The sequence below is a fragment of the Juglans regia genome, chromosome 12, assembly GCF_001411555.2.
Source record: "Juglans regia cultivar Chandler chromosome 12, Walnut 2.0, whole genome shotgun sequence".
Classification (NCBI taxonomy): Eukaryota; Viridiplantae; Streptophyta; class Magnoliopsida; order Fagales; family Juglandaceae; genus Juglans; species Juglans regia.
In genome coordinates, this window is record NC_049912.1 from 30,611,662 (window position 1) to 30,637,956 (window position 26,295).

Consider the following 26,295-nt stretch of genomic DNA (forward strand, 5'->3'; position numbering starts at 1 on the left):
ACGTTGAATTCATTTGTATAGCTAAAAAAATGGTGTGATCGAGAAAAGAGAAAAAACATATATGATGAGAATAGAAGGAGGAATCCTCAACAACCATCTTCAGCAGTAAAAGAAAAGGGATATTGGAAGACTGCTTGACTTTATTCCATGTGGGATATTGGACTGATGAAGGACAGTATCAACTATCAACCCAACACAGAAAGCCAACAACTGATAGGTATCTGGCAGCCAAGAAGATCCAAATGGAAAGAAAGCATATGGGGGCAAAGCTGTGAAAAATATAAAAACAATATCTATCAAGCCGTGCATTAAATCATGCATGATCCTTGATCCACACCCATCTCACCATTGGGTTGGAAGTAAATTGGTCGATGAAAATGAACTTACTAAATAATGAAAACCATCTAATTTATGGATCCGAATATCATTGATTCTACTAGCTTAAACACATTTGACCATAATAAAGTAACTGTTTTGTAAAGCTGGGAGGATTTTGGTTCCATTTGTTTGGCTCTGTCCATCAATGCAAAAAGATAAAAAACGATGTTAATGTGCAACAACTATAGTCACGTCAAAATATAACTAGAGTTCTGAACCGGTGCCCCCATCAGACAACACAAGCTGTTTAACTTTCAAATCACTTGCTCTTCTTTGGTTCTCTTGCATATTCCTCTACTAATGCTTCAACATCTTTCCAGAATAGGCCCTCCACCAAAACTCCATCCTTAGTAAACCTGAAACATGGCAAAATACCAGAATTATAAACAGACAATATACTGATGCGCAGTTTAAGGTGTGTGCATGCAGTTGGAGTGCACGTGTGCATGTAGAGAGAGAGAGAGAGAGACCATTGGGTAACACTTTTGGTAAATTGCACTGGTTGATTGGCAGAAATTGATTTAGGATCTGCACTTGCGATGCTAAGCGTGTACATATCAGAAAATCTTGGCAATTTGGAAGACACCACCAAGCCAGTGCTGGTGAAGGATCCCTGTCCAGGAAAAAAATGCAACTGAGATGGTGAACAAATAACTTTATCACATTCAATATCTTTGAAGTCAAGCACGACAAATTTGGCTGATGTAGAATTGTAGATGTATAATTCAACTGTTGGCAATGTAAACAAATGGAGTCCTATAATATCTTAAATAAGCTGATTCTTTTTTAATGAAATAACCCATTGATTTACTCTTGAAGCAAATATTTGGTGAGCTCGCCTTGTGTTTGCTTCTCTTGGGATTAAGCACAAGATATTAGCCTCATGTAAAACTTCTGAGCTTACAGGTTTAGAAGACCATGGGGGCTAGACATCTAGAAATAAACAATAAACAAAGTTTTAATTGTAGAAACAATAAAGGAATAAAGAAAGGCTTAGAGCAAGCAAATTGTTTGAACGATAATCTATTCCAAGCACCAGTAGGATTTTATACTATGCACATGTAGAGACAACATAAAAATTAAGAAATTCATTGCAACCCATCTAAAATCCTACATCTTAAAGCTGACTCTAACACAAAGAAAAGTTGCTACTTTTCCTCCCACCCAAACTTTTTTGTCGTAAGTTTTCATTTTTTTATGCCTTTTCTTTTCTAGTAAGTTTTTTTTTATAAGTAAAAATATATTAATATCAATAGGCGTAACCAAATACACTGAGTGTATACAAGAGAGAACACCTAGCCCATAATATAGAGCCCATAAATGAACATCACCCAAAGAATGAGAAATTAGAAACCTATCCAATGTACACCAAGCCCTATTGGGACAAAACACGCCTTCCCAAAACAAAGCACATTACTGTAAGTACCCCAACCCTTTGTCTCCCACACATTTAATACTCCACCCGAATTATCCTACGAGGACTGAGGAAGGCTTTATGCCTTCCCTCTAGTCCTCCCTCGACTTGTACTACCTCCCTTTGTGTCGTAGTTGATTGTCCAAGTAAAGACGCTTCAGCTCTATGCTCTTCTTAAATCTTGATTTTGTTTCAGGCGAGTGACCCACCTCAATTGCAGTAAATAGTGCTGTGAATTGGTCGTCAAATCCTCCACAAGTAATCCCCACACACTGCTGTATCTCACTAACCTTTTGCAAAACCCAATCCAATGATGATTCAGCTATATTGTTTAATGGAGGAAGAGATAACAAGGGGACAACATCTTCCGCAGACAGTTCCTAGCTGAACCTAAACATTCATCATCGCAAGGCACCAACGACAAACCCATATTCAAATCCCATACCTCATCAACAACTCCATTGGTTCTCTCCAATGGTAAGGTCATGGTCACCATTGGAGATTTTGGGTTGGCAGCAAGTTCCTTAACCTCTGGCGACCCTTTATGTGCAACTTCGACGGACCCTACATCTCCTTCAAACCTCGGCGTACAGCATTTTCCTTCAACTTCGACGTGGGAGCCATAGTTTTTTCGGGGAGAACACTGACCAAGGGTGTAACACCGACTATCGGTCTTTCCTATCTCACTTGTGGCGAAGGGCATTCCATTACGGATGTCTCTACGCCGATACCCAACGTAGAACCCACTTCGAATAACCCAGCTTTCCTATTGACCCACCACACTCTCCTGGATCTGGTTATTGGGATAGGGCCGAATCCAATTTTCCACTTTCCTTTATCTGAGTTTAAAGGATTTGGGCCTATCTTAGGCTTGTTTCTTACGACCCTGCTGCCTGCAGGTAAAAGCAAGTTTATTTTCGTAGACAAGAAAGTGATCGCTGCCTTCAACTGGACAAGTTGGGTTCCTTTAATGAATATCACGACAAGCTGGCCATTTTCACAGTTCCCCTCACTCTGAGGAGTCACCAAAGCATGACCCGTCTGCAGAGCTGCCGCATATGATTGCCTCGCCACCGTGGTTGTGCTTGGGTCCTCTTCTGGCTTTCCTTCCTTGACCCATCAGCCTGAAAGGAAAAAAACATATCCGTGGCTTTACATAATTCAATAGCAAACTTTTCCAATCCAAACCTTCATACTCTTCAGTAATGACTACAACACTCTACCGGCCTCCTCCACCATATTAGGTGACAGTTAGATACCTACCATGCACGTTGGAGCATCGTTGAGCCACAAATGCTCTGTTTCCTTCACGTAAATGTTTTGTGAATTCCGAGTTTCTCCCCGCTTGTAATATTGCTTCCACCGTAGCCACCAGCCGTCCTATCCCACTACGACCCATAGCTACAGACCTCCAAACCCTTCTGCCCCTCTCCACAATTTTTAATGAGAACCTCCATGTTTCTGGTAAAAATTCAAAAGCCTTTGATTCCACCCAAAAACGCATCAATTTCAAATCTTCAACTTTTTCATATAAGCATTACCTAATTATTACGACTTTCTTAAACTTCTAAACAAAAAAAAAAAAAAAAAAAAAATCAAATTGTTCAAATTCCAAGACAAAAATTATATTTTAACAATATTTTAACTTTATAATATTTTTATTCAACTTTTTCCCTCTCCTTTCCTAAAACCCCATAAAATATTTTAACTCAAACCATTTCATTACTATTCTAGATTTCCCATCTCATCTAACATCGAAATGAGGCCTTAGCCTAGATAAAACAAGATCCCAAACCTCCAAAAAGGAAGTCTTCATAAATAAGCATGACGATCTCAAAATTAACATTGATTAAAGAAGAGTAAATCTATTCATCATCTCTTTCTCATCATCCCATGATGTGGCATTAGATGATTAAAAATTATTTATTATATTTCACTTGTGTTTCAATCATCTAATGCCACATCATGGGATGATGAGAGGATGATGATTATTGGGATGATGAGTAGCATTGCTCATTAAGAAAGACGCATCACATATTTTTGAGCTTTAGCAAGACTAGTCCCTCATTTTAGAGATTCTTCTATTATCTTTCTTTTAACTGCACCAATTTGTATGAACTCTTGCTTCCAATAGAACAAACCAAAGTAATATTCAATAATGGCCTCTATTCATGCCTAGAGAGAGAGCACATGCTGTTGGCACAGACGGACATTAGCAGAATATATGGTAAATATTTGGGCCTTTTATTGTTAATACCCTATTGGGTAAGATCTAAGATGCTGTGAATACAATTAGCTATAAATTGTATAACTGATATGCTAAAGTATAGTAGTATTATGCATACAGTACATCATCTAAAAAAATTAAACTCAGTTGATACAAAACCTATAGTTGAATATCTCATTCAAGAAGTGCCAATATTATCAAAATGAATTATGGAAGAATTTAGAATCAAGTCGCCTATAAAAAAAAAATCAAATCAAGAACTTACAGCATGCATAAATGTCTATTTAAAGCACAAAAGCTAGACAGCAACCAATAGATAACATGTGACAGAAAATTAATTTATTTATTATCACATAATGGGCATGATTCCATTTTTCTTATAAACAAATGGATTGTATGCCTAAATACTAACACCGTGTCTAGAATTATTGCTAAGTTTCCATATAGAAAGATATCTTACCGCAGGAGGATAGGTAAAAAGAATTGCATTCTTCTCTTTTGTGTATATGATCAGCTGCAGTAACCCATTGAAGACTATATACTTGCCATAGTCAAAGATCAAACAAACTTGAAAACTCAGAAAAATGGCATAACATACCATGACCTTATTTGACTGTCACAAAATTAGATTGAAGTGTGAAATCATAGTCAAATATTGTTTGTCCCTGTGCCAACTTGTAGTCAGTTCAATCACACGCTCGAGGTCCCAAACAGATAAGTCTATCAACGAGGAATTTCTACCACACATAGCAATGGGCATGCATAGCAGTAAAAGTCGATAATTATTTCTTTTTCATTTCCATTTTTTCCAATTAAGCAAGACCGAACAACAAAGCTGAAACCTACTATTTACAAACTAAAGGTTAAGCCTGAATTCCTTTTCCGTTCTCACATTTCCTCAGCCACTAAAGAAGTTTTCTCATCAACAAAAAAGAAACTGACGGTGATCGAACAGCAAAGCCAACACATTCTCGAGACAAGCTAAAGACTTCGAAAACCTAAACCAAACAGCCCTATATTCAGTGTTCCTCTACGCATTTCCCAAGAAACGTAACAGATTTCTCATCAATCAAACGGAAATTAAAGGTAACAGGAAGAGAATTGACACCCCAAAAATATAAAAAAGCAAAAATCAGGTAAGGAAAAAGGATATAATACGATACAGCCGATGAGAAAATTCCTGTTCTCGGGGAACTTCTTCTTATAAAACTGCGCCAACAGAGCAATGATGATTATGATCGTTCCCATCACCAATCTTATATTACTCATCCTTACGTCTTCCACATATCCACGACTCGTCACTATCTACTCAATAAAAATGAAAACGAAAAATTACAAAGACATATAAGAAGAAGAAGAAGACGATGACGGATCTATAAGAATAAAGCCGTGAGTTAGGGTTTGTAAGATTTACCTCGGATACGGACTCGTCGAGGATGTGCTTGATGGAGTGGTGGTCTAAGAGATTGGCCTTCTTAGGGTTTTTGGTGGCCGTCTCCGGTTTCTTTTCTTGCATTTTTTTTTGGGGGGGAGGGGGGAGTGACTGAGACTGAGGGGTTTCTGGGAGAAAAAATGATGGAGATCTAACGAGAGGCAGAGTGGCGCGGGTACGTAATGCGTTTATTCGTGAAACCAGTAGACGCCTGTGAATAAAAACCAACGAGGTGAAAGACAGAAGAAGAATTATCAGGCGAGCCCAATTTCCTACGCCTAAAATTTATTAGCTATCTGTCAACTATTTACCGGACATATTGTTTTTTTTTTTTTTTTTTTAGAGAAATGACAAACTTCCAATTAATTTACTATTTTTAAAGTTTTAAACTACTATTGAATAAAATAATATTTTTTTAAAATTTGATTTTGTTTTTTGATTTTGATTTGGTGTATCTAAAATTTGAAAATTTTATAAGAAAGTAGTAGGCAAATTGTAGATAGATTGTTAGTGTATCACTACTCTTTTTTTTATGTCATGTACCCTCTCTAAGGTAGGGATATTTAGAACCATCTCTGTAAAGGTAAACTTCGGTCTCGTGTATTACATTATAAAAAAATTTTAAAATTGATTAAATTGTTGATTTTTTATCAGAAAATGTGTCTCTAAAGAATTTGTTTGTACCCATGAGGTATTGAACTTTGAACTTTGAAGGAAGCAATATTTCAATACCAAGACCTTCACCACTTAGGCCAATCCCTTAGGGTTAAAAAAAACATAAAAACATTCTCTATGTAGATCCATTACATGTTTACTTCGCATATTTTTCTAAAAATTTATAAATCTGAAATTAATGTAAAAAAATTAATTTTAATAATAGACTATTTTTTTAAAATATATATATCTAGTACATGTTTAGTGTTGGGATGAAGGCCTATCCATTAAAATAGATCTTTAGATTCTGATTATTATTTGTCTATTAGAAAAATTTATATCATATAGCGATGTGATAAAATTCTCATAAACTTAAAATAATTATTGGGATTAAAGAAAAAAAAAAGATACGTGAAAGAATTTATTGAAAAAGTTTAGAGAATCATTATTCAATCGAAATGAGTTTTGAACTTTAAATCAGTTAAAAAGAATGCAACAAGCCTGAAGGATTATACATGGATACAATTCTACTTTAACCAAATGCTGTTCCACTATTTGGGAAGCATTTCTCATGCAAGGTGGATGATTAGAGTCCAAAAAAAAACAGATGTCCTAGATTTCTATAACGAAATATCCAAGGTGAATAGGGTCATAAATATAATATTTCCAATTACATCCTCTTGCATTGCTTTTATTTTGGCATACAAGCTTGTCGATGCTTGTACACATTCCAAATTAACATTTATCCAAGTGAAGTCCCACTGAGACTGTGAAAATGAGAACAAAAATCGTGGAGGAATCATGGGGGCCTTGATTTCACTGTGTTGATGCCATCTTTAGTAATCAAGATCCGAGCACCCTTCACAAGTTCTTCCTTAACCATAAAGAGAACAGCAGCAGCAAGTACACTTTGCGCAATTTTTGTACTCATCCCTTTGTAAAAGCCATAGAAGCCTTCATAACGGATCATCTTTAGAATTGCATCCGATGTTCCTGAGTCGAAGGAATGAAAGATATGAAACATCACAATCTGGGCAAATTCTACTGGACAAAACACTGACCCAAATGAAAATTGATATCTTGAGCATAAATATGGCTGAGAAAAACTCAGAACCGGTCGGGTGAGAAATCCCAATTTACACCGGCCAATAGAACCTCAACATATATGAGGTTTATATGTCTTATGGTGAGTGCTAGTCTTCTAAAGCAGCTCTCTTCCTTTCTCTATACTCTCCCCTGCATCATCTTTCATCTTATTTTTCTCTCCTATTTTTCCTTCTCTCTTCTCTACACGGTGCCTCTCTTGATTCTCCTATCCGTCAAGTGCTTTAGACTAACAGGTGGTGGGCTAGAAGCAAGTAAAGGGAGATACATCAATTGTATTAGTGACCAACAGAGGATTTCCCTCAATCATAACCTTCAAAAATCTCGAGTGGTGGGTGAAAGATTGTTTCCACTCAAATCCAACAACCTTAACGATTTCAGTTCAGTAAAATTATTAGGGACTAAGCCATTTAAGTTGTTTTCTCCAAGCCTGATTTCAATCAGGGAACTTAACTTTGCAATTGAAGGACTCAGAGTGCCATTAATCATGCGTCTTGGCAAATTTATGACAGAAACTCGGGAGTTTGAGTTGCAGCTCAGTCGCAACCATGGCTCTTAATAGGGTTCATTAAAAGACGATTCAGAAGTAAGGCTCAAGGGATAATTCACACAGCCGAGAAAATCCAAAAGAATTCTGCATGTGTTTTTTCCCAATTTTCTGTTTGCAATTGACTAATGAGAGAGAGAGAGAGAGAGGGTTTTGGCCTACCATCGAGAGAGGGAAGTGGGAAAACAGAAAAAGAAAGAGACGGAACAGTGTGAACGTTGATTCTCTACATGCAATTTATTCTTTAATTTGCTACAACTCCTACGTGTTAGCTCATTATTTGTCGGTGTAAAACAAGGAATGTCATCCATCCGGCTGGTAGCCTCTCCCAATATGGTTCTGTGTGGTAATCTCTTAAAAGAGCTATTATTTCCAAAAAAAACTGACCAATTTTGGACTACATAACCTTTGGTCTATCATACACAGGATTATGCGTCAGATACAACATACAACAACAGGACTTGAATATTTTCAGAATACACAGTTCAAGAAAATATCAATATAACAGTTCAAACCTTTATAGTGATGCCTTTTATCTCCGGTAGAAACCTGTTTCGCTTGAAGCCTTGACTGCAATGGCAAGAGTATTATATATGGAACCAAAATTAGTTACTCTGACAAATCAGCGAAAACTTTTGAATGGATAACCTAATATTTTCAAAGGTTCTTTCCATATACATGGTTACTTTGTTAGTACATATATACTCAAGCAAGGACAAAAATCATGGTTGGTATTTTGGCCAGCCAAATGCATCAGCGCAATAATTCTCTTTCCAGTTTGACCTTTCATTACAGAACTCTCTTTCAGGATATCTGCCAAATAACGTATGGTACTGGCAAGATTTTCCCCATTCTTCTTACCAGCACAAACATTTTTTCCTGTTATTAACCGATAAAACTTTCGTCTCAGCAAGCCAGAACCAACAACATGCTAAAATTTGAAAACAGGGCAAGAGATGAGGTTTGAGCCAGAACCAACACCATTTATAAAACAAGATTTGTTGAGTTCAATTGAAATCCGTTCAAGTTGTGACTTAAACCTACACTCAAGTCATGAGATTCGTTTATAGAAGCTGAATTCGTGTACCTTAACAACTAAAAGAGGATACGTCACAACAGTAGCCCCAAGTTTCGCCAAAGCACCAAGAAGAAATATCTACCAAAACCAGCCAATTTATCAGCTCGAAGAGAAACATATGAAGCTATGTGAAGCAATGCTGGAAGTATTGAAGTTAAAATTTATAACAGAAACCAATAAAATGGTACTGAAACGTGGAGCATTCAAAATGAATCAAAACCTCTAAGGCTGTCACGCCACTGTTGCCCTTCCTACTTAAAGCACGTCTTTTCTTCAGCTTCTTCAGCATAGTTTCGTACAGCATGAATTGTATGGAAGGATTGCTCACCTGCAATCGATAGCAGGAAGAATCAGTGATGTCTCTTAGCACATATTAGAGTAACTTCAGACGTACCATGATCAATGTCGGGAATACACCTTTCCAAAAACCCCAAAATCCAGCTTCATCATAGACTTCTTGAATCTGAAAATATATACCTCAATTAGATTATTTTTTTAGAAGTACATGTTACTGAATTAGATTATAGACAGAGAGAAGCATTCGAGCCCATGCCATGTGAATTACAAAAGTTGATAAAGAAGTTGATAGCAAAAGCCAATATGCCTTTCATCCAAAAATTTTATGCATTCATAAACTGAGACATATTGCAAGCTGTCTACAGACGTCAGAAACCCAGTAACAGGAATGAAAGAAAAGATATTTGCAGCAGTCCAAAATATTCAAACTTTTTTTTATAAGTAAAGAACAGTCCAAAATATTCAAACTAATTATTTGCTGTTCCATTCCCCATTTTCTACACTCCCTAACACTAATTTTCATCGGCAGTGGCATATGAAATTACATGGTTGTCAATTGCCCAGTGTTCTCTTTTGTTTCTAGCAGTTCTCTTCTACAATCCAAACAGGTCATCGCTCGATGGCTGGCAAGTCTGCGTCAGATTTCTTAGATCACAGCAAGAATGATTAAAACCCAATCTACCAATCCATCAAAAATGTAAAATATGCCCTGATTACTGCTATGTCCTCATAGAAAATCCTTCATAGGAGCATAATTATGATCCATTTATGTGAAATACGATGCAATGATGCAATCATGCCTTTGCATATTAATATAAAACCAATAGGAAGGGTTGTCTTGTGAGCTCTAATTTCATCTATCTATATTGAAAATGAGGAACACCCCCCCACCTACCGCATGGTTTGTTCCAAAGGGAGGAAGTTCACTTGCAGCAAAAACTGTCTCATCTGGAGATACTGACAACGTCTGACCACGCTGGGACTTCTTCGGGATTTTTGTATGTGTCTGCTTGGAAAATTAGTTAAAGATAAATTAGAGAGAGAGAAAAAAAGCGATCTTTCAGCCTCGCTCAGTCTTTTTTTGGGGGTGGGGCCATGCTCCAAAATTTGAAAGGAGAGCATACATTGCGACAATAGTAATCTAAAAATAATTACTCCTTAGGGTATTGAATTAAAGAGATATTCAGGACTGAATCATGCATTTAATCAAAGTTCATTTTAGCTATCGCACATAAAATAATTTTCTAAACTTCAAAGTAGCTGCCAAATGCACGAGACCTTCACCTGTCCGAGTTTTTCAACCATGGTACACTAGCTGTACGAGAAACTGATCATGCTACAACCAGGACTAATAGATGGGCTTCTAACTCAACTTCATAACATTTATCCAAAAAAAAAAAAAACAAGAGTGGCTTTCAACTTCTGCTAGCACAAAAGTATCAAGACTATTAACCAGTGCTACTTCCAATATCATTTTCAAATTTAACTTTTTACTGAAAGTAACTCCGAAAACTATTACAAGAAAAAACCTGGAAATATCAAAATTTGCATTGCTTCCACATTTACAGCATAAAAGGAACTTGAGGCTTAGGTAAATTAGCTTTTTTACCTGCATGCGTGTCACAACTACCCATATAGGGTTTGTCATAAGCACATTCACACACCTACAGAAAGGAAAATTTCAGGCAATGTCTGAGCAGAAATTCACATGAATTCAAACTAATCATCAGAAGAAAGAATGCAGTGCAGCACCTATTGTGCACAATTTTGAGGCAATTCAAGCTTTACAGCTTGTGCGAATAATAAAAAACGATGACTGCTGTTCAGCCATAGATTGCATAAGCAGTCGATCACCCGCATAATTGTGCACATAAAGTAACAAAGAAATTTAAGACATTTGGGTGTCTGTAAGAAAAAATAGATCACCCTGATAAGGCAGCCACCACAAGTGATGAAAACATCCCAACTGATCCATCGCCAATCCCTTTCTTCATATGTTCAAGTGAAGCAGCTTCAGCCTTATTCCTGAATATTTGATAGAAATAATAGTAAACACCCTGTACAATAACAATTGCAAGTCTATAAGAAACATGAAATCTAAATAAACTATAGGATGCAGATTCAAGAAATGCAGGTTAATAGAACACCATTTTTGAGCCAAAATGATCTAACTTTCTCTGTATAATGTGATCCCGAAGGAGTTCAGAATGCGATGGAAGAAATAAAATAATAATAATGATATTATTAAAGTATTTTCCGTCTTTAACATGCTTTAACCCGATTAAATCCCAGACTTGTGTAATGCATCTCCATCACACAAATCAGGTAAATTGACTCAACATTTTACCGATGGGATGTAATTCCTAGAAATTGTTTTCATCCAAGAGTTCGAACCTTAAATCTAAAGGGAGCATTCTACCAAAACCAAGACTCTTACCGTTGAGCCAACCCATAGAGTTAATTTGTTAAATATTTCGCATCTTGAAAACAATAGTTTTACAATTGAACCTTAAAAGAATTTATAGTTGGGTGACATGTTTAACTCTGCTGTTCAAAGAACAGCTGAATTTGTAAGAGATGATGAACTAAACCGAGATTTCTTCATATTAGAGAGTAAAATCGGAAGACTGAACCCCGAGTCTTATAAACCTTCTAACAATAAATATAATTGACGTGCCATATTATCGGGCTCGGCATTAAGCAATATTATAACTCCTACGTTTCGCTTATTAGTTCCAATTTTATAATTGTAAAGGACAGTGGTCTTTTAAGGCGACAGGACAATCTAATACCTGAGACCCGTGCAGATAACGTCACAGAAAACAAACGAATGCCACAAGACGGCACGTTTTACGCAGCCACTGGACCACATACCATATGCTTTGGAAATCACAATACACTATTCTATCTCCACGCCAATATACACACCGGTACTGACAATTTCACATCATGTAAGCACCGTTTTGTTCAGATAAAGTTGAGTTTATCTGTGCACTGTGCTACAGAGATAATAACCAACCTAGTTTTTCAAGGATGCAAATAATTACTTTGCCCCAAAATAAAATTTTCAATAATATTAATATGAAGTAGGGTATTTTAATTCATAAAGAAGGTAAGTACCGTATGAATAGTAAAAATATCAAATCTTATTATTATAATTTTTTTAAATTTTTTTATAAAATATAATAAATAATTTAATTTTTTTAATTTTAAAATAATAATAATATTAAAAAATAATATTTTATTTAATTTTTAATTTTTATCTAAAATTATTTCATGTTACCGTCCACACCTAAAAAAATGCGCTCACCTGAGATGCAGCCGTGCCCACCAGGGATGGCGTTAAGCCTCCGTACAACTGTTCCCATCCTTCATGTTTTATAACCTACATATTTTTCAGACAACAAACAAATAAGAATCAAAAGAAACAAAAAATAAAAATAAATTCTAAAAAATTAAGGATTCGTTTGGTTGCCAAGAAAAAAAGTAGGAAATTATATATTGAAGGTTTCGTGTGAATAAACACAGAGACCTGGCGCATTAGCTCAATTGTTCCAAACTTCCTCTTCTCCTTCTTCAGATCACGCTCTGTTTGTTGACGAGTATTCACCTACAGATCCGTCTCAAAAGAAAATTACAAAACTAACCCCCGGGAAAAAAAAAAAAAAGAGGAATAGACTGAAGCATGGCGGAAAAATAAATACAACAGGAAAGATCATACAGTTTGAAGAGGATATGTGATGAGCTGAGCTATGATCCCTCCGCCGGCTCCGGCCAACCCGTTGATCAAAGCATCCGACATGTTTTCTCTGGAAAATCTGTTGAGAAGCCTTATTTTATCGCGAAAATGTGTCGAGGCATCGGGGGGAGGAGAAAAGGGAGATCTAAATACGTGGGAGAGAGACTATCTCGGACTTTGGCTGTAGCGAACGAATTTTAGAGATGCTGATGGCGCTCGCTTTCGGATGCTCGGTTGGTTGCAAGTTCCGTTCACGAAAGTAAATGACGTTACCTACTTATATTACCATTTTACCCCTAAATAAGTAATACCAGTTTTTATTTATTTATTTCTTGACATTTACCAGTTGACTCGTATTTGTAATGCTACGTAATCTCTCAGTCTCTATATTATATTTTTTTAAATTTCTAATATTTTTTAATATTTTTTTAAATTAATTTAATTCTTCTATTTAATATTCATATATTAAGTTTTTTATAAAAGAAAAAAATAATAAAAATTAAAAAAAATATAATGTATTGAGATTATGTGAATAGTAAGAAATTGTGTAGATTTTTTCTATTTACAGTAATCTAAAGATGCGTTTTATCAATATCATTTGAGTTTAGTCTAATTTTAAAATGAGTTTAATATTCAAAATTCAATTATTAAATTATTAAATTTATTTCAAGTTAAAACCTTCTTACACGTAGAAACTACAACTTTTTTTAATTTAAAACATCTTTATTCGTGAGACCTATAATCTTTTTTTTTTATAGAATCCATAACCTTTTTCAATTTCTTATAAAAAGTAATAAATTCATTTTAACATCTAAACACACTTTAAACTCAGTTTAGATGGCCCTACATAACTCCCTCTATTACTCAACATATTACTATTCATAAAGAATTCAACTTAATTGAGCTTAGCTCAACATCCAAACGCAATCTAATATCAATATTACTTTTATTTCTGTCTATAATATAAATATATATATATATATATATATATTACTTCTACTTGTATCCATGTAAAAGTTTAAATTCATGTTATATATCATATTCTCATTTTATTTTTATTCTATTATATAATATATGTCATATTTATTATCATTAGATAATGTTTTATTGAATTATTTTTTATTATTTAATCGCGATAAATATGACACATCTTACTATATAATGAAATGAAAGTAAAATAATAATGTGATGTATAAAAATTTTCAAAATTTAATATGCAAAAAATTTGAAATTCTAATTTTTTTTTTTTATATAAATTAAGTTTGCTATACGGTATGAAATATATCTTTTACACACCAACTTACAAATATAATTTTTCATAATCTAATTATACACAGTAGTAACTACTACACTACATAAATACCAGAAATCATATGATATCACGAAACTATTTTGAGTAGAACACAAATATTCTAATATTCCTCAATTTCTTATAATCTTATATTTTCATCATTTTTAATGGAAGCGATATATAACATCAGTTTTATAAAGGTAAGTGTCACCCGTCATCATCATAATATTTGTAGTCATCACCCTTTCTTAATTTTTAAAAATAACATTAAATTGTTAAAAATTAAATACATTCTTCTACCTATTATCAATAATATCAAGAGATGATACAATAATAACTAACTAAATATTATTTTTCTTCTGTAAAACATAGATATGCTATTGTTAATTGATACTGGCCAAGACTAAACTACTAGTCGTTTTTTATTTCAATAGCTTTTTGTATATAATTGTCGTATACACTAGTTATTCTTTTATTCTTTTTATTTACTCACTTTACTTTATTTGATGGCACAATGCTATAGGTGTAGTTAGTTAGTTTGTTATAATACTCTCTATATATATCACCCATTAGGCAGAATACATTGTAAGAGGTTATTTTCATAGTGGAATGACATAACAACTTTTTCTCCATTAATTTGCTCTCAGTTTTCTTCATTTGCTCGATTGCAAGTTCTTGGTTTCATGTTATCTTGCAGCTATAGATGGGCAAATAGTTTATCATTGAAAATAACTTGTGATCAATGCTTAAATAGGTCAAATTTTATAACTAATATGATTATAACTAGTGAAATATACATATGTAAATTGTGTTTTCTGACATGACACGTATGGAATAATATAAAATTATGATAAATGCTTTAAACACAAAGAAATTTCATCAAATAAATTTACAAATTGGTATGACTTAATATGGTCTGTTAAATTATAAAACTACTTTTATTTTAAAGTAAATCAACAGATCATATGAAACCATGTTAATTTGTGAATTTAATTTTATAAAATCTATTTGTGGTTCTAACATTTCTCTAAATTTATATAATATTCATGAAATCAAAATAACGTGATACTCTCGTTTTATTGCTACATGTCACGTAATTATATATTTTGAGATTTAAAAACATAAAAAATACAAACAGGTTTTATGATATTTTGTAAAACTGGTAATAGCTCTAAAAAATATACTTTGATTTTTTTTTGGGGGTGGGGGGGAGTTGTTTATTTATTTTTGTTGCAAGAGCCGAGGTAAAATATTTTGATAATTGGGAGTCTTAATTTAAATGATATAAAGATATTTAGATTCAGAGTAGAAAGTTTTTTGAGAAAGTTTTGGTCAGCAAGCATGATAAGTGTTCAAGTTATGTGAGGGTATCTCTTTTTTCCCCAAGTGATGAGACTTTTAATTAAAAGAAGATCATATTTGACTTTAGATCATGAGAAAATGCAATGATCTATAATTGAATTGGGAGTTTTTACCCATTCTAGTGTTGATGGGAAAAAAATACACAACAGGCTAGAAGGAGAGAAAAAGTCATTCCTAACCCACTGGTCGACTTAGGTATTGATCGGTGTTGTTTGAAGTCCTTGACAGTGATCCTGTGTCGGTGGGTACATCTATGACAATGAATATAAAACTAATGCAGAAAAAATAGAGAAAAATGAACACACAAATTTACATAATTCGACATGTTATCCATGTCCACGAGCATTTAGAGAGAAAAAATTCACTATAATATACTTATTTATAATCTCTCATAACCTCTCATTTATCACTGTACAAAGAAAGTTAGAGATCTTATTATTGGAGAATATATCTCCCTGAAGCTCTCCCTCAAGAGGTTGAAGAAGAAAAGAGCCTGGTTGGTCATCAAGTCCCTTGCTTTTATCTCATCCCTGACCAGGTCATCAAGTCCCTTGCTTTTATCTCATCCCTGTGCGCGTGCCTACCTACTATGATGTGACTAATCCATTTGAGTGTCTATTAGCAGAGGTGAGACCTGACATTGGGTGTGTTTAAGCATCCATTTATTTTCTCACTCCCTTCTATACCTATGATCGCTTCTTATCTATTACTCATTTCCTCTCCATATTATCTTCTAGCGTTGTTTGGTGGGCTGGATCTAATCTTCAACAAGCCAGGTATTTTATCCTCCACGCCTACCTAGTAAGGGAGTTCATTAATTGGGTACCAATTGACACTGATGAAGGCAAGAAGGCAGGCAGAGCACCAAAAGAATTCAAACCCCCTACCTTTATTTAAAAGAAAAATTTTATTCCTAAACCTCATACACCACACACCATCATTTTTATGATTTCTTTAATTTTATCTTTTTATTAAATGTGTAGTATATAAATTATGAGTAGAATAATTTAATTATTTTAAGAATAATAAAATAAAATAAAACTTTAAAAAAAAAAAAAAAATTTGGTGTGTGGTGTATGGGCTTATGAATAGCAATACTCTATTTAAAAAGTATAAAAAAACGTTTGACATTTTCTTAACAAAAATTAACATAACCTTTTTTTATTCTTAAAATATAAATAAAAATCTTGAAAAATCCCTCTTGCATCCTTCAAAGATTATACAAAATTTATTTTCTTAAATCATTCATGAATTTTAGACACGAAGATATCTTTTATCTCCCGTAGTGCAAATTTTAGTAGCAATATTCATTTTGAAAAAATAATTCTATCATCTTTTCAACTCATCACATCTAATTATTATAATTTTTTTAAAATTTTATATAAAATAAAATAAAAAATTTAATTTTTTCAAAATTTAAAATAAAAATAATATTAAAATATATATTCTAATAATATTTTATTCAATTTTTAATTTTAATCTCAATTTACCTCAATCCATCGTATCATATATGAAAACAAACGAATTCTAAGATGCCTTTCTCTTCTAATTTATTCGAATTAGCTTGGGCGGCGGTTTACGGACCAAAGAACACACCGACCCATCAAGTGCAAGGGTACCGTCACGTGCAACCAAAGCACTTGGTCTTTTATCTCCCAAACAACACTCGTCTCATTTCCATCTACATCATTGTAGAGTTTCATAAATTTATAAATGTTACGTAATTATTTTAAAAATAAATAAAATTTAATATTAAAAAATTAACTTTTTTTATACAATTTCATTTTTTATTATTTTTTTAAAATAATTACACAATTATACAATTCAAAATGAGAAAATATATTTTGCTGCCTATTGTTTATAGCAGCCGCAACACAGCACACTCTACTGATTGAGTGAAAAAAAAAAAAAAAAAACCATAGCGTGTGCTGCGGCTATAAGCTGCTATCCAGAATCACTCATATTCAAAAGAGAAATGTTTGGGAGCAGCCGGAAGCCACAGCACACTGTGAAGAATTTTTTTTTTTTATTTTTTTCACCCAGCATGTTGAGTGTGCTGGGGACTCTACAAACAGTAGAGTGTGATTTAGATTTTTTCTATTCAAAATTATCAATATTTTTTTTCTTTTATATATGAACCATTCTTTATATTATCCTACGCACCCTTTTAACCTTTCCCCAACCCTGCGCGCGTTAGCACAGAGCGTCATGGCCACGTCTCGCCCTGCGCCACCGAAGCGTCTGGACCTGGAGCTCACCATCGTCTCCGCCAAGCATCTCAAGAACGTGAACTGGAAAAACGGAGACCTCAAGCCATACGCGGTATTCTGGGTCGACCCAGACCGCCGACTCGCCACCAAATCGGACGACGCTGGCTCGATCCGCCCTGTATGGAACGAGAGTTTCACCCTCCCACTCACCATCCCTGTCCAGGACTCCGTCCTCACCCTTGAGATCTTCCACTCCAAACCCTCCGAGACCCCCAAGCCCTTGGTCGGCACCCTCCGTGTCCCGCTCAAGGATCTCGCTGACAACCCCGACGACCCGATCCGTATCAGAACGTTCCAACTCACCCGTCCATCGGGTCGTCCCCAGGGGAAGATCCGCGTAAAGCTCTCCGTCCGCGAACGGCCGTTGCCGCCAGATTATCATGTTGCCCCTCAGCCTAGCTACTATTACTCCGGTGCCCCTGCCCTTCCTCCGCGCGACTACAGGGGATACTCGCCCTCTCCGTACACGTCACCACTCCCCGCACCGTCCCCATCGCAGCAGCCGCCGCCGGCTCCGTACCTTTACAGCTCGTATCCCGATGCGTATTCAGGATACTATACAGGGTATTATTCCAGTGCGCCACCACCGCCTATGCCGCCCAGGCCATTCTTCGACCGGCCCGTGAACTATGGTGGGCCTGGAGGGCCCAGTGGGCCGTCGGCACCTGTGGATTACTCGTTCTACGAACAGAAGCCGAAGAACTCGAAAATGGGTCTGGGAACGGGAATGGCTGTGGGCGCGGCCGTTGGAGCGTTAGGTGGGCTCGCATTGGACGAGGGATTGAAGTACGAAGAGGAGAAAATCGTGGATAGGGTCGAGAATGACGTGGCTGCGCGCGACGATTACAGCGATTACCGTGGCGACTACCGCTCCGATTATTGATATAATCGGGAACAACGTTGGTGAGGTTAAACGTGTAATTGGCGAATGTTAATGATGCAATGTTTGAGTATATGTATATATGCTTGTGTATCTTGTGTTTGCGTTTGGGCTATGCTTTGGATGATTGCTTTTGTCTGATGAAACTTATTTGTTGTTGATTACGAATCTTCTTCCAGTAAATAAATGGTTCGTTCTTCTAATTCCTATGTTTTTGTGGGTGCATTTGGATGTATTTGAGCATTGTGAGCGAATGAAGTGCGTGGTTGAAGATTTCCTGCTAATACCTTACTTTTGGGGAATAATCGTAGAGTTTAATTTGATTTTTTTGATAGGTATATAAGTAGACGTCGTTGGATCGAACTCCTGGTTGAGTTTAATTTGATATGCTTGACATAGCATTGTTTTGTGGCCGATTTCTGCTGTCATTTGATTTACAGGCCTAAAATGCGTGAGGTGCTTTGGCTGGGCCTAACTCACCACCTTAAATAAAGCACGGAAATTGGTATTGGAAGTTGGATTTCCATTCAATTCGTTTGCTTATCATGGTATCCCTTTTCGAAAAATGAAAATAGAAGTTTGCATCATTAGACAAGTGTTTTTTCTTTGGATTAACGAGGACGAAGAGTGAATGATTTGTCATGGTTAAAATTGTTGGACCTGTACCCGAACCTTTTTTTCATGAGTTTTGTTATGAATAAGTAAGTTTGCGTACCAATCTGCGTATTAATATTGTTGCCTTCATATTCTAAATTCAAATTAGTACTAATTTCATAAAATCTACTTTCTGACCAATCATAATGAATAGGTACCCGTATTAGTACACAAAATTGCTTAGAATTAGATTTTTTTTTTTTTTATTTCAAGACTGAAATCGAGGAGCAATGAAATTTACTTGTACTCCCATGATGACATTGAGTAAGAGTATTGATTCAGAGTCTGTTCCGTTGGGAAAGGAATGCGTGCATTCCTTGTGCCACCATCAATATCAAAGGTCTTTCTTAGTGATTTGCTATGGGCTTTCGTGCCTATGTAATTGGTAGTTGATTTTGTGGCTATTTTATTAAGACGGCCAATTACATAATAACTAAACTGTTAATTGCATTTGCGAGAGCAGGAGTCCTTGAGATAAAAGGAGGAAAGTTTCTTTGGTCCTTATTTCATGGGTAGATTTCTAGGCTTATACTTTCTAGGCCTTCATGTTAGGTTAGGCTATCTATAGAAGTATCGAGTTTTCAAGTCTCCATCAAATCTCAGATAAATACTTCATTCCAAATAGGTGTTTTTTCCGGTACAATTTGCAGCATGGAGTTTGGATACACTCTTTGTTAGTGTGTTCAAAGTGATGGTGCTGCTCAAGAAATGAAATAGTGCATTTAGCTTGGCTCGGGGAATTGAAACCCAGGAATTCGAGTTTGTGGTTGCTCCTGGCAATTTGTTCCTGCCATTTAGCTTTTTCCTTTGTTCATACATGTAATATCTTCTGCCACAGCCTGCAGTTTTACTGTATTCTGCCCCACCCCTCCTCTTTTAGTCCCCTTTCTTCTAAGCCTGTTTACGATCTCAAGTTTTTTTTTGTTGATTGGTCAGATTGATTCTTTGATAGGCCAGGCTTAGTAATGTTGGGTTGTGCCATTTCTCATTTTGCCTAGAAGCATACAAGTTGAAAAGGGAATTAAAGGCTTGTGTATCTATCCATGAAAGGGGTTCTGTGTACGGATATGGCTGCCTAGAGACTAGTTTCTTTTGTTTCACCATATAGAGACTGTATGTCTGGCAAGAACTGAAAGTTTGCTGATATTAGCATCAAGATATGAACATTGAACAGTGCTTGCGGAACATTATTTTAACTGTTTGATTGGAATCTTCACCTTGTGGAGTTTGAGGAAAGGGGTGAAAAGGTGGAGTGAAATGTGAATTATGGAATGGGGCGGAAAGCATGAAACCAGGTCAGCAATTACTGTCAAGGAAGTCGAACTCTGATTTTATGTTGAAATTGAGCTTTGCTCCATCATGGGATTTCAGATCTCGATGAGGACGGAAGACGTACAGTTAGGCCCTGCATGTGAATGCCGATTATTGAGCACTATAATTAAATCGCCGGAATTTTATTCTGAGGTTGAGGGTCATGACTCGTGGTTGCTTTTATTGATGGAAGTAGTTATTCCGAGTAGAAAACTTTCCCACCGGTCGGTCTGATCTCCCTCAAATAACAGCCCTCCAATGAATGTTTGCCACATAAAGCTCCCACTTCTCAACTCATATGCCTGCATAACAGTTGATAAAAATGCTGAAAAGAACAAAATTTTTTTTAGCCCTCCCTCTCTACACCTCCCTTCCCCTCGAAGCCCTCCTACCCTCTCCCTCTCCCTCTCCCGTTGACCCTCACCCTCTCCCAGATTTTCGTTTTTTCACTTTTTTATTTTTTTATAGAAAAAATCATTAATGGAGGTTGTGGAGTATTTTGGACAGCTTCTTGATGAGTTCGATTCTTCTTGTGTTTTCTGCAAATCTGCCTTTTCAAGTATGTACTCTGGATCGTGTAGCACGAGAGCCATTTGGTCTTTTTTTTCTTTCATTTTTTTATACCCCTAAATATTTAAAAAATAATTCATAATATTATTAAAAAATACTTAATTAAAAAAAAAAAAAACTGTTGGGATCCATTCAATGGACCTCCAAGTATTTTCTATGTACTTAATTTACACATGCTACATATTCCAAGTCATACGTTGCTTTTGTTGGACCTTAGCTTCTGACTGCATTGTATGCATGCATACACATCCTTAAAAAGTCGAGACACTATTTTTTTTTTCTTTTAAATATGATTAGAAAGTTCAAAACCATACAAACTACAAAGGAAAAAAAATATATGTAAACTTGCACATTATGCTTACTTCGACGCCCCTGCTTCAGCCATAATTTATTTAAATCACCAGATCAACTGAATTTAGGATATACATGTTGAAAAATTATATTTATCATTTTCATACTACACATTATCATACATAATTTTTTTTTTTTTTTTTTATCAAATATGTGGTATATGGATGATGAGTGGAAGAATTCAATTAATTTAAAAATATTAAAATAAAAATAAATGTAATGTATATGAATGATGAGTAGTAAAACTCATATATGTCTTCACTACCATATTGATATCAAATGCGTATTTGGATGACACACATGTACATACACATATTTAGAAGAGTTTTACAGCTACAAATGAATTACATAAAAATAATTAATTTTACAAACTGACGTGACTTTATGTAATCCGTTAGATTTATTTTATAATAAAAATAGTTTTATAATTTAACAAATCATATCAAATTATATGTGAGATTATTTTTATTCGTGACTATATTATTTCTCATATATTTATATATAAAACCAGACACGACAACACAGTAATACTTTCCATGGAATGACAATGTGCAGTTGAAAACCAATGGCAGCTCGATCGGCACGACGACTGGCTAGATATTTCTCGATGACCAATTATTATCGCATGCATGCATAATCCTGATCTCTCCTAGCGCATACAATATATATGAGTGGTAAGTAATTGTGTACATTATTATTTATGCCAATAATTTCAGACATGCATTAATTAGCAGCGCCGAATGATAATGGCGTTCTCATCATGATACTCGTGTTTTTTCACTTTCAGCTTGGTGGAAGTTCTGGTCATGACTCATGACTAGCTGGGTTTGAATTGCATTTCGCGTTGAAAAGAGGTTCATCGATTTGAGACACTCACACAGATCGAGCATATGGGCGTGGGAATGCTTGGTTTCCAGTAATTGATTGGGCCCCCACCAAATATATATTATATATATATATATATATATTAATTGTAAAGTGACGTGCAATGCATATTTTTGAGTAATATTTATAAAATATAAAAATAATATATTTTTTAAATAAAGTTAATTAGTCAATAATTTAATAAGAGGAGTAGAAAAATAAATTTTAACAAGTATTATAATGATAACAAAATGTTACAGTAATATGAAAATTAAAAAATTTTAGATATTCTTGCAATAGTTTTCTTAAATATATGAATTGTAGAATTCAACCATACTACTTAATGACCCAATGAGTACTAACAAAATATAGTCTTTTATTTCTATATTATTCTCATATTTTTTTATCATTAAAGTAAATCTCTTCTATTTTGGAAACTCTTAAAATATTATAATGATATAAAATCATTTTATCTAAATGATTTTAGTTAATTAATAATATTATGAGATTTAAATTATATTAAAAATTTTAATTATTTATATGATTTTACTCTCTTAAAAATATTTAACAAAACTCTATCATTTATTTAATGATGAAATATTAGTATTTTATAAATTAAAGTTGAATTTATATTTTAATTATCTATTTTAAGTTAGTTTACTTTTAAGTTTTAACCTCTACTGTTGGATCAATTTTGGAGATTCAAGATGAAGGGTTGAGATTTAAAGTCTCAAACCCTAATTTTTCCCTTCATTTTTTCCCTCTTCCCTCTTTCTCCTCCCTCCCTCCAGCTGCATGCCCCTCTCCCTCTTGATCTCTTCTCCACGGCTCCGCCCAGCGCCATTGGCCGCCGCTACCTGACCACTACCAAGCCCAATCACCAGCGACTTTCCCCATGCCGATCTCATCCTCACAGACCTCTCTCTTTTTCTCTCTCTCCCCCTCCCCCCCGGCAACAGGCCAAAGCCCGTAGTCCTCTCTTTTCCTCTACACGCACAGGTTTCTCCCCGTAACGCTATCGTTAGCCACCCCTATGACATCGCACCACCACCACCATCCCACCGATCTCGTCCCCACAGACCTATCTCTCTCCCCCCACAACAGGCGTAAGCCTGTAGCCCTCTCTCTTCCTCTACACGCACGAGTTTCTCCCTGTAGCGTCGTCGTTAGCCACCCCTACCGGCACCGCACCACCACCACCAGTCTCGTCCTTCACCGACGACCCCTGATTTGTGATTTGTGTAGAAACTTGTGTGGTAATTTGTCTGGTGATTTTGTAATGATTTTGTTGTGATTTTGTGGTGATTTAATTGTGAGGATGTAGAGAGGGACGCGAATGTAGAGAGAGACGTAAGGGGGAAGAAGAAAAGTGTAAAACACGTAGCACTGTTCATTATTGTTCACGTTTATAGCAACTTTTAAGTATAAGGAATATATATATTTATATATACACATTACGCTGAAATTTGTACTCAAAATCAAATTATTTCATAGTTTTTTTTTTCATTTAAATGTATAAAACCGTACATTTATACTCTCACTTGGTCCTGCAAATTGTACAATATTTCTCCTAATTTAAATTACTCCTTTTGATTGTATTTCAATTTTCAATGGTACTAGATGTATTATATATACAATCGTACTTAATGATCGAATATGTCATTGTTGATCGATGTTGAGTATAATGCATCATGAGCATCAGTCCTGCATGCGTTGCAAATTAAACAGATATAATATCAAACCATTTTATAAACATGCATGCACGCATGAATTTTGATGAATCACCGAGTCTTGCATAACCACATTAATCATGCATGCATTCATGCTGTCGTACTCTGTGTACATTTTGTTCAACGAAGGAGCTAGCCTTTAGGTCACGAAAGAAAACTTGATTGACAAGATCACCTCAATTCATGAGGCCGTACGTATCTAATTAAACTCAAAATAATTATTAATATTCATATATATATATATACTAAAAATGAATATATATTAATTTATACAAATATATATATATACATATTCAGCTGGTACATATATATATATATATCTAGACTCTAGTACTCATCATATATATATATATATATTTATATATTAGATATATTTTGTTAAATATTTTTATTCCTAACTTAAACAATTGTGTATATATATAGGTATATATATATATAAGAGCTAAATTACTAGCTGCCGAGGTATACTAGATGCATGTTTGCTTGACGACAGCTTACAATAGTTGATGAGGTGATGGGAAACGACCACGTTCAGGCCATCGAGTTATTTATATTATATATATATATATATAGGGGCCGCCCAGATCACCTCAAGACCGGCCACAACAAATTAAATCGGGAATCTTATCCCTAGCTGCAATTTCAAATATTACTTGTGCTGGTTGGACAAACTGTCGAGTTGATCAAGCTAGTCCTTCTTCATCATCTCCCTCGTTAGCTAGGGTTTTGATCCCTTATAGCTAGCCTAGCCTAGCCTAGCCTAGCCTAGCTAGTATGCAGAAAGTTTCTTCTCCAAACAGTTGGAAAATATAATTGTTAGTTAGACTATATATGAAATAATAGAGGCATGGGAACGCTTATTGTAATCTCTGTTAATTATTAGGTTTTCCCTGTTTGTACTCACAATCATATAATCAGAATAGACAAAAGATCATCAGGAGCAAATGGAAAACAACAGAACATGAGGATCAAACATGCATACAATAATATATATATATATTACCGTCTCAACAAACCAAACCAAACCAAACACAACGTACGTGTAAATTTCATTGCATGTGTTGTTAATTTCTTTATCATTTGATTCTTTTCTGAATCCATTTTCCCATTTCTCTATGCGAATTGTGAACGCTAGCGGTTGTGAATGTTATAAATTGTATGAACCGGGCAATGATCAAACTCAATTATAACATTTTGTGATTCATTCCAAGATCATGAATTCTGTTGTCTGAGGCATGGATGGATGGCTAAATACATCATTCAAAGATCGTACGTCAACGGGAACACCCATGCTGCAGACTCCATATATATTCTGGTGCATGAACAACCCTATAAATCTAAACTGCCTAATATATATATATATATATATATATATATATAATGGGTGTCAAACTTTGGACTTGTGCCGTCATGCAGAGAGATTATTGGCGATAAAGTAAGCCATTAATGACACAAAGGTGGTAGGTACCATGTATGAGCAAATACCATGTTAACTTTCATAAAAGATTCATTGTTCCATGCCCACGCACAATCAAGCGGCAAAACTCTGAAAGTCCTGTGCTCTCAGATCATGACTTCTGTCTCATGAGTGGTCACTATAATGGACTTCGCTTTCTTTCTTCTTCTTCTTCTTTTTTTATTAGAAAAAAAACTTTGATCTTATATTTGTTAGAGAGATCAATTAATAGATCTAACTTATGGTTTTCCACCTTAATTTGTTTCGATTTGATTATAATTGGCCTAATTAAGATCATTTGAGGCTACTGAGTGTCTGTACATCTTCGAGATTAGTCGGAACGCTGTTTCTAAATATCCAGTACCAATAAAAAAAAATGGGTGGGTTACGTTGGAAATTTATGGTTGGACTCCAGACCAGATCCACAAACTTGGATTAATATTTCAAATACTTGAGGGGAATAAAAATCACTACAAGAAAATTACATATTTACGATTAGTTAATTTCAGCAAAATGACTATTTATAATTAAAATTAGTTGCAAATAATCTTTTGGTCTTAATAAATTAGTCATAAAAGTCTATTTTTCTTATAATGATTAAAACTTCATGCCAAAGGTGTCATATTCTTATTATAAAGAGTAACTGAGCAAGTAATGTAAGAGATAAGTTTCAGTCTAATTTTAAG

The 26,295-nt window shown here is 34.9% G+C and overlaps 3 protein-coding genes across 4 annotated transcripts; 1 reads left to right on the forward strand and 2 right to left on the reverse strand.

The window, feature by feature from the left end:
- Positions 1–364: 364 nt before the first annotated feature.
- On the reverse strand, positions 365–5,685 carry LOC109002726 (probable signal peptidase complex subunit 2). The gene is made up of 5 exons (XM_018980593.2): positions 5,434–5,685; positions 5,173–5,324; positions 4,480–4,561; positions 849–991; positions 365–734 (listed from the first exon to the last, which is right to left on the reverse strand). The coding sequence occupies exons 1-5, from the start codon at positions 5,533–5,535 to the stop codon at positions 638–640; spliced, it is 576 nt and encodes a 191-aa protein (XP_018836138.1). The 5' UTR covers positions 5,536–5,685; the 3' UTR covers positions 365–637.
- Positions 5,686–6,636: 951 nt separating this feature from the next.
- On the reverse strand, positions 6,637–13,114 carry LOC109002727 (peroxisomal nicotinamide adenine dinucleotide carrier). Of its 2 annotated transcripts, XM_018980594.2 has the most exons (11): positions 12,853–13,114; positions 12,664–12,741; positions 12,442–12,516; positions 11,058–11,188; positions 10,741–10,795; positions 10,027–10,137; positions 9,229–9,297; positions 9,055–9,162; positions 8,844–8,912; positions 8,272–8,326; positions 6,637–7,098 (listed from the first exon to the last, which is right to left on the reverse strand). In XM_018980594.2, exons 1-11 carry the CDS (start codon positions 12,931–12,933, stop codon positions 6,905–6,907), a joined length of 1,026 nt encoding a protein of 341 aa, XP_018836139.1. In that variant the 5' UTR covers positions 12,934–13,114; the 3' UTR covers positions 6,637–6,904. The 2 variants fall into 2 exon arrangements, with proteins under 2 accessions (XP_018836139.1, XP_018836141.1); XM_018980596.2 differs by lacking the exons at positions 12,442–12,516; positions 12,664–12,741; positions 12,853–13,114 and adding an exon at positions 11,924–12,033 and having other exon boundaries at positions 11,058–11,156.
- Positions 13,115–17,731: 4,617 nt separating this feature from the next.
- LOC109002728 (protein SRC2 homolog) lies at positions 17,732–18,676 on the forward strand. The gene has a single exon (XM_018980597.2). The coding sequence runs from the start codon at positions 17,732–17,734 to the stop codon at positions 18,674–18,676; it is 945 nt and encodes a 314-aa protein (XP_018836142.1).
- The last annotated feature ends 7,619 nt before the right edge of the window (positions 18,677–26,295 follow it).

Excerpts from the sequence above, each read along its gene's own strand:
- LOC109002726 (XM_018980593.2), bottom strand. The coding sequence starts at position 5,535 with ATGCAAGAAAAGAAACCGGAGACGGCCACCAAAAACCCTAAGAAGGCC. Across the intron at positions 5,325-5,433 it reads TCGACGAGTCCGTATCCGAG|ATAGTGACGAGTCGTGGATA; the intron begins GTAAATCTTACA and ends TTTATTGAGTAG. Across the intron at positions 4,562-5,172 it reads CTCATCGGCTGTATCGTATT|GTATATAGTCTTCAATGGGT; the intron begins ATATCCTTTTTC and ends TGACTATGGCAA.
- LOC109002728 (XM_018980597.2), top strand. The coding sequence starts at position 17,732 with ATGGCCACGTCTCGCCCTGCGCCACCGAAGCGTCTGGACCTGGAGCTC.
- LOC109002727 (XM_018980594.2), bottom strand. The coding sequence starts at position 12,933 with ATGTCGGATGCTTTGATCAACGGGTTGGCCGGAGCCGGCGGAGGGATC. Across the intron at positions 11,189-12,441 it reads TGGGCACGGCTGCATCTCAG|GGTGTTTACTATTATTTCTA; the intron begins GTGAGCGCATTT and ends GTTATTGTACAG. Across the intron at positions 10,138-10,740 it reads TAGTTGTGACACGCATGCAG|ACACATACAAAAATCCCGAA; the intron begins GTAAAAAAGCTA and ends TTTTCCAAGCAG.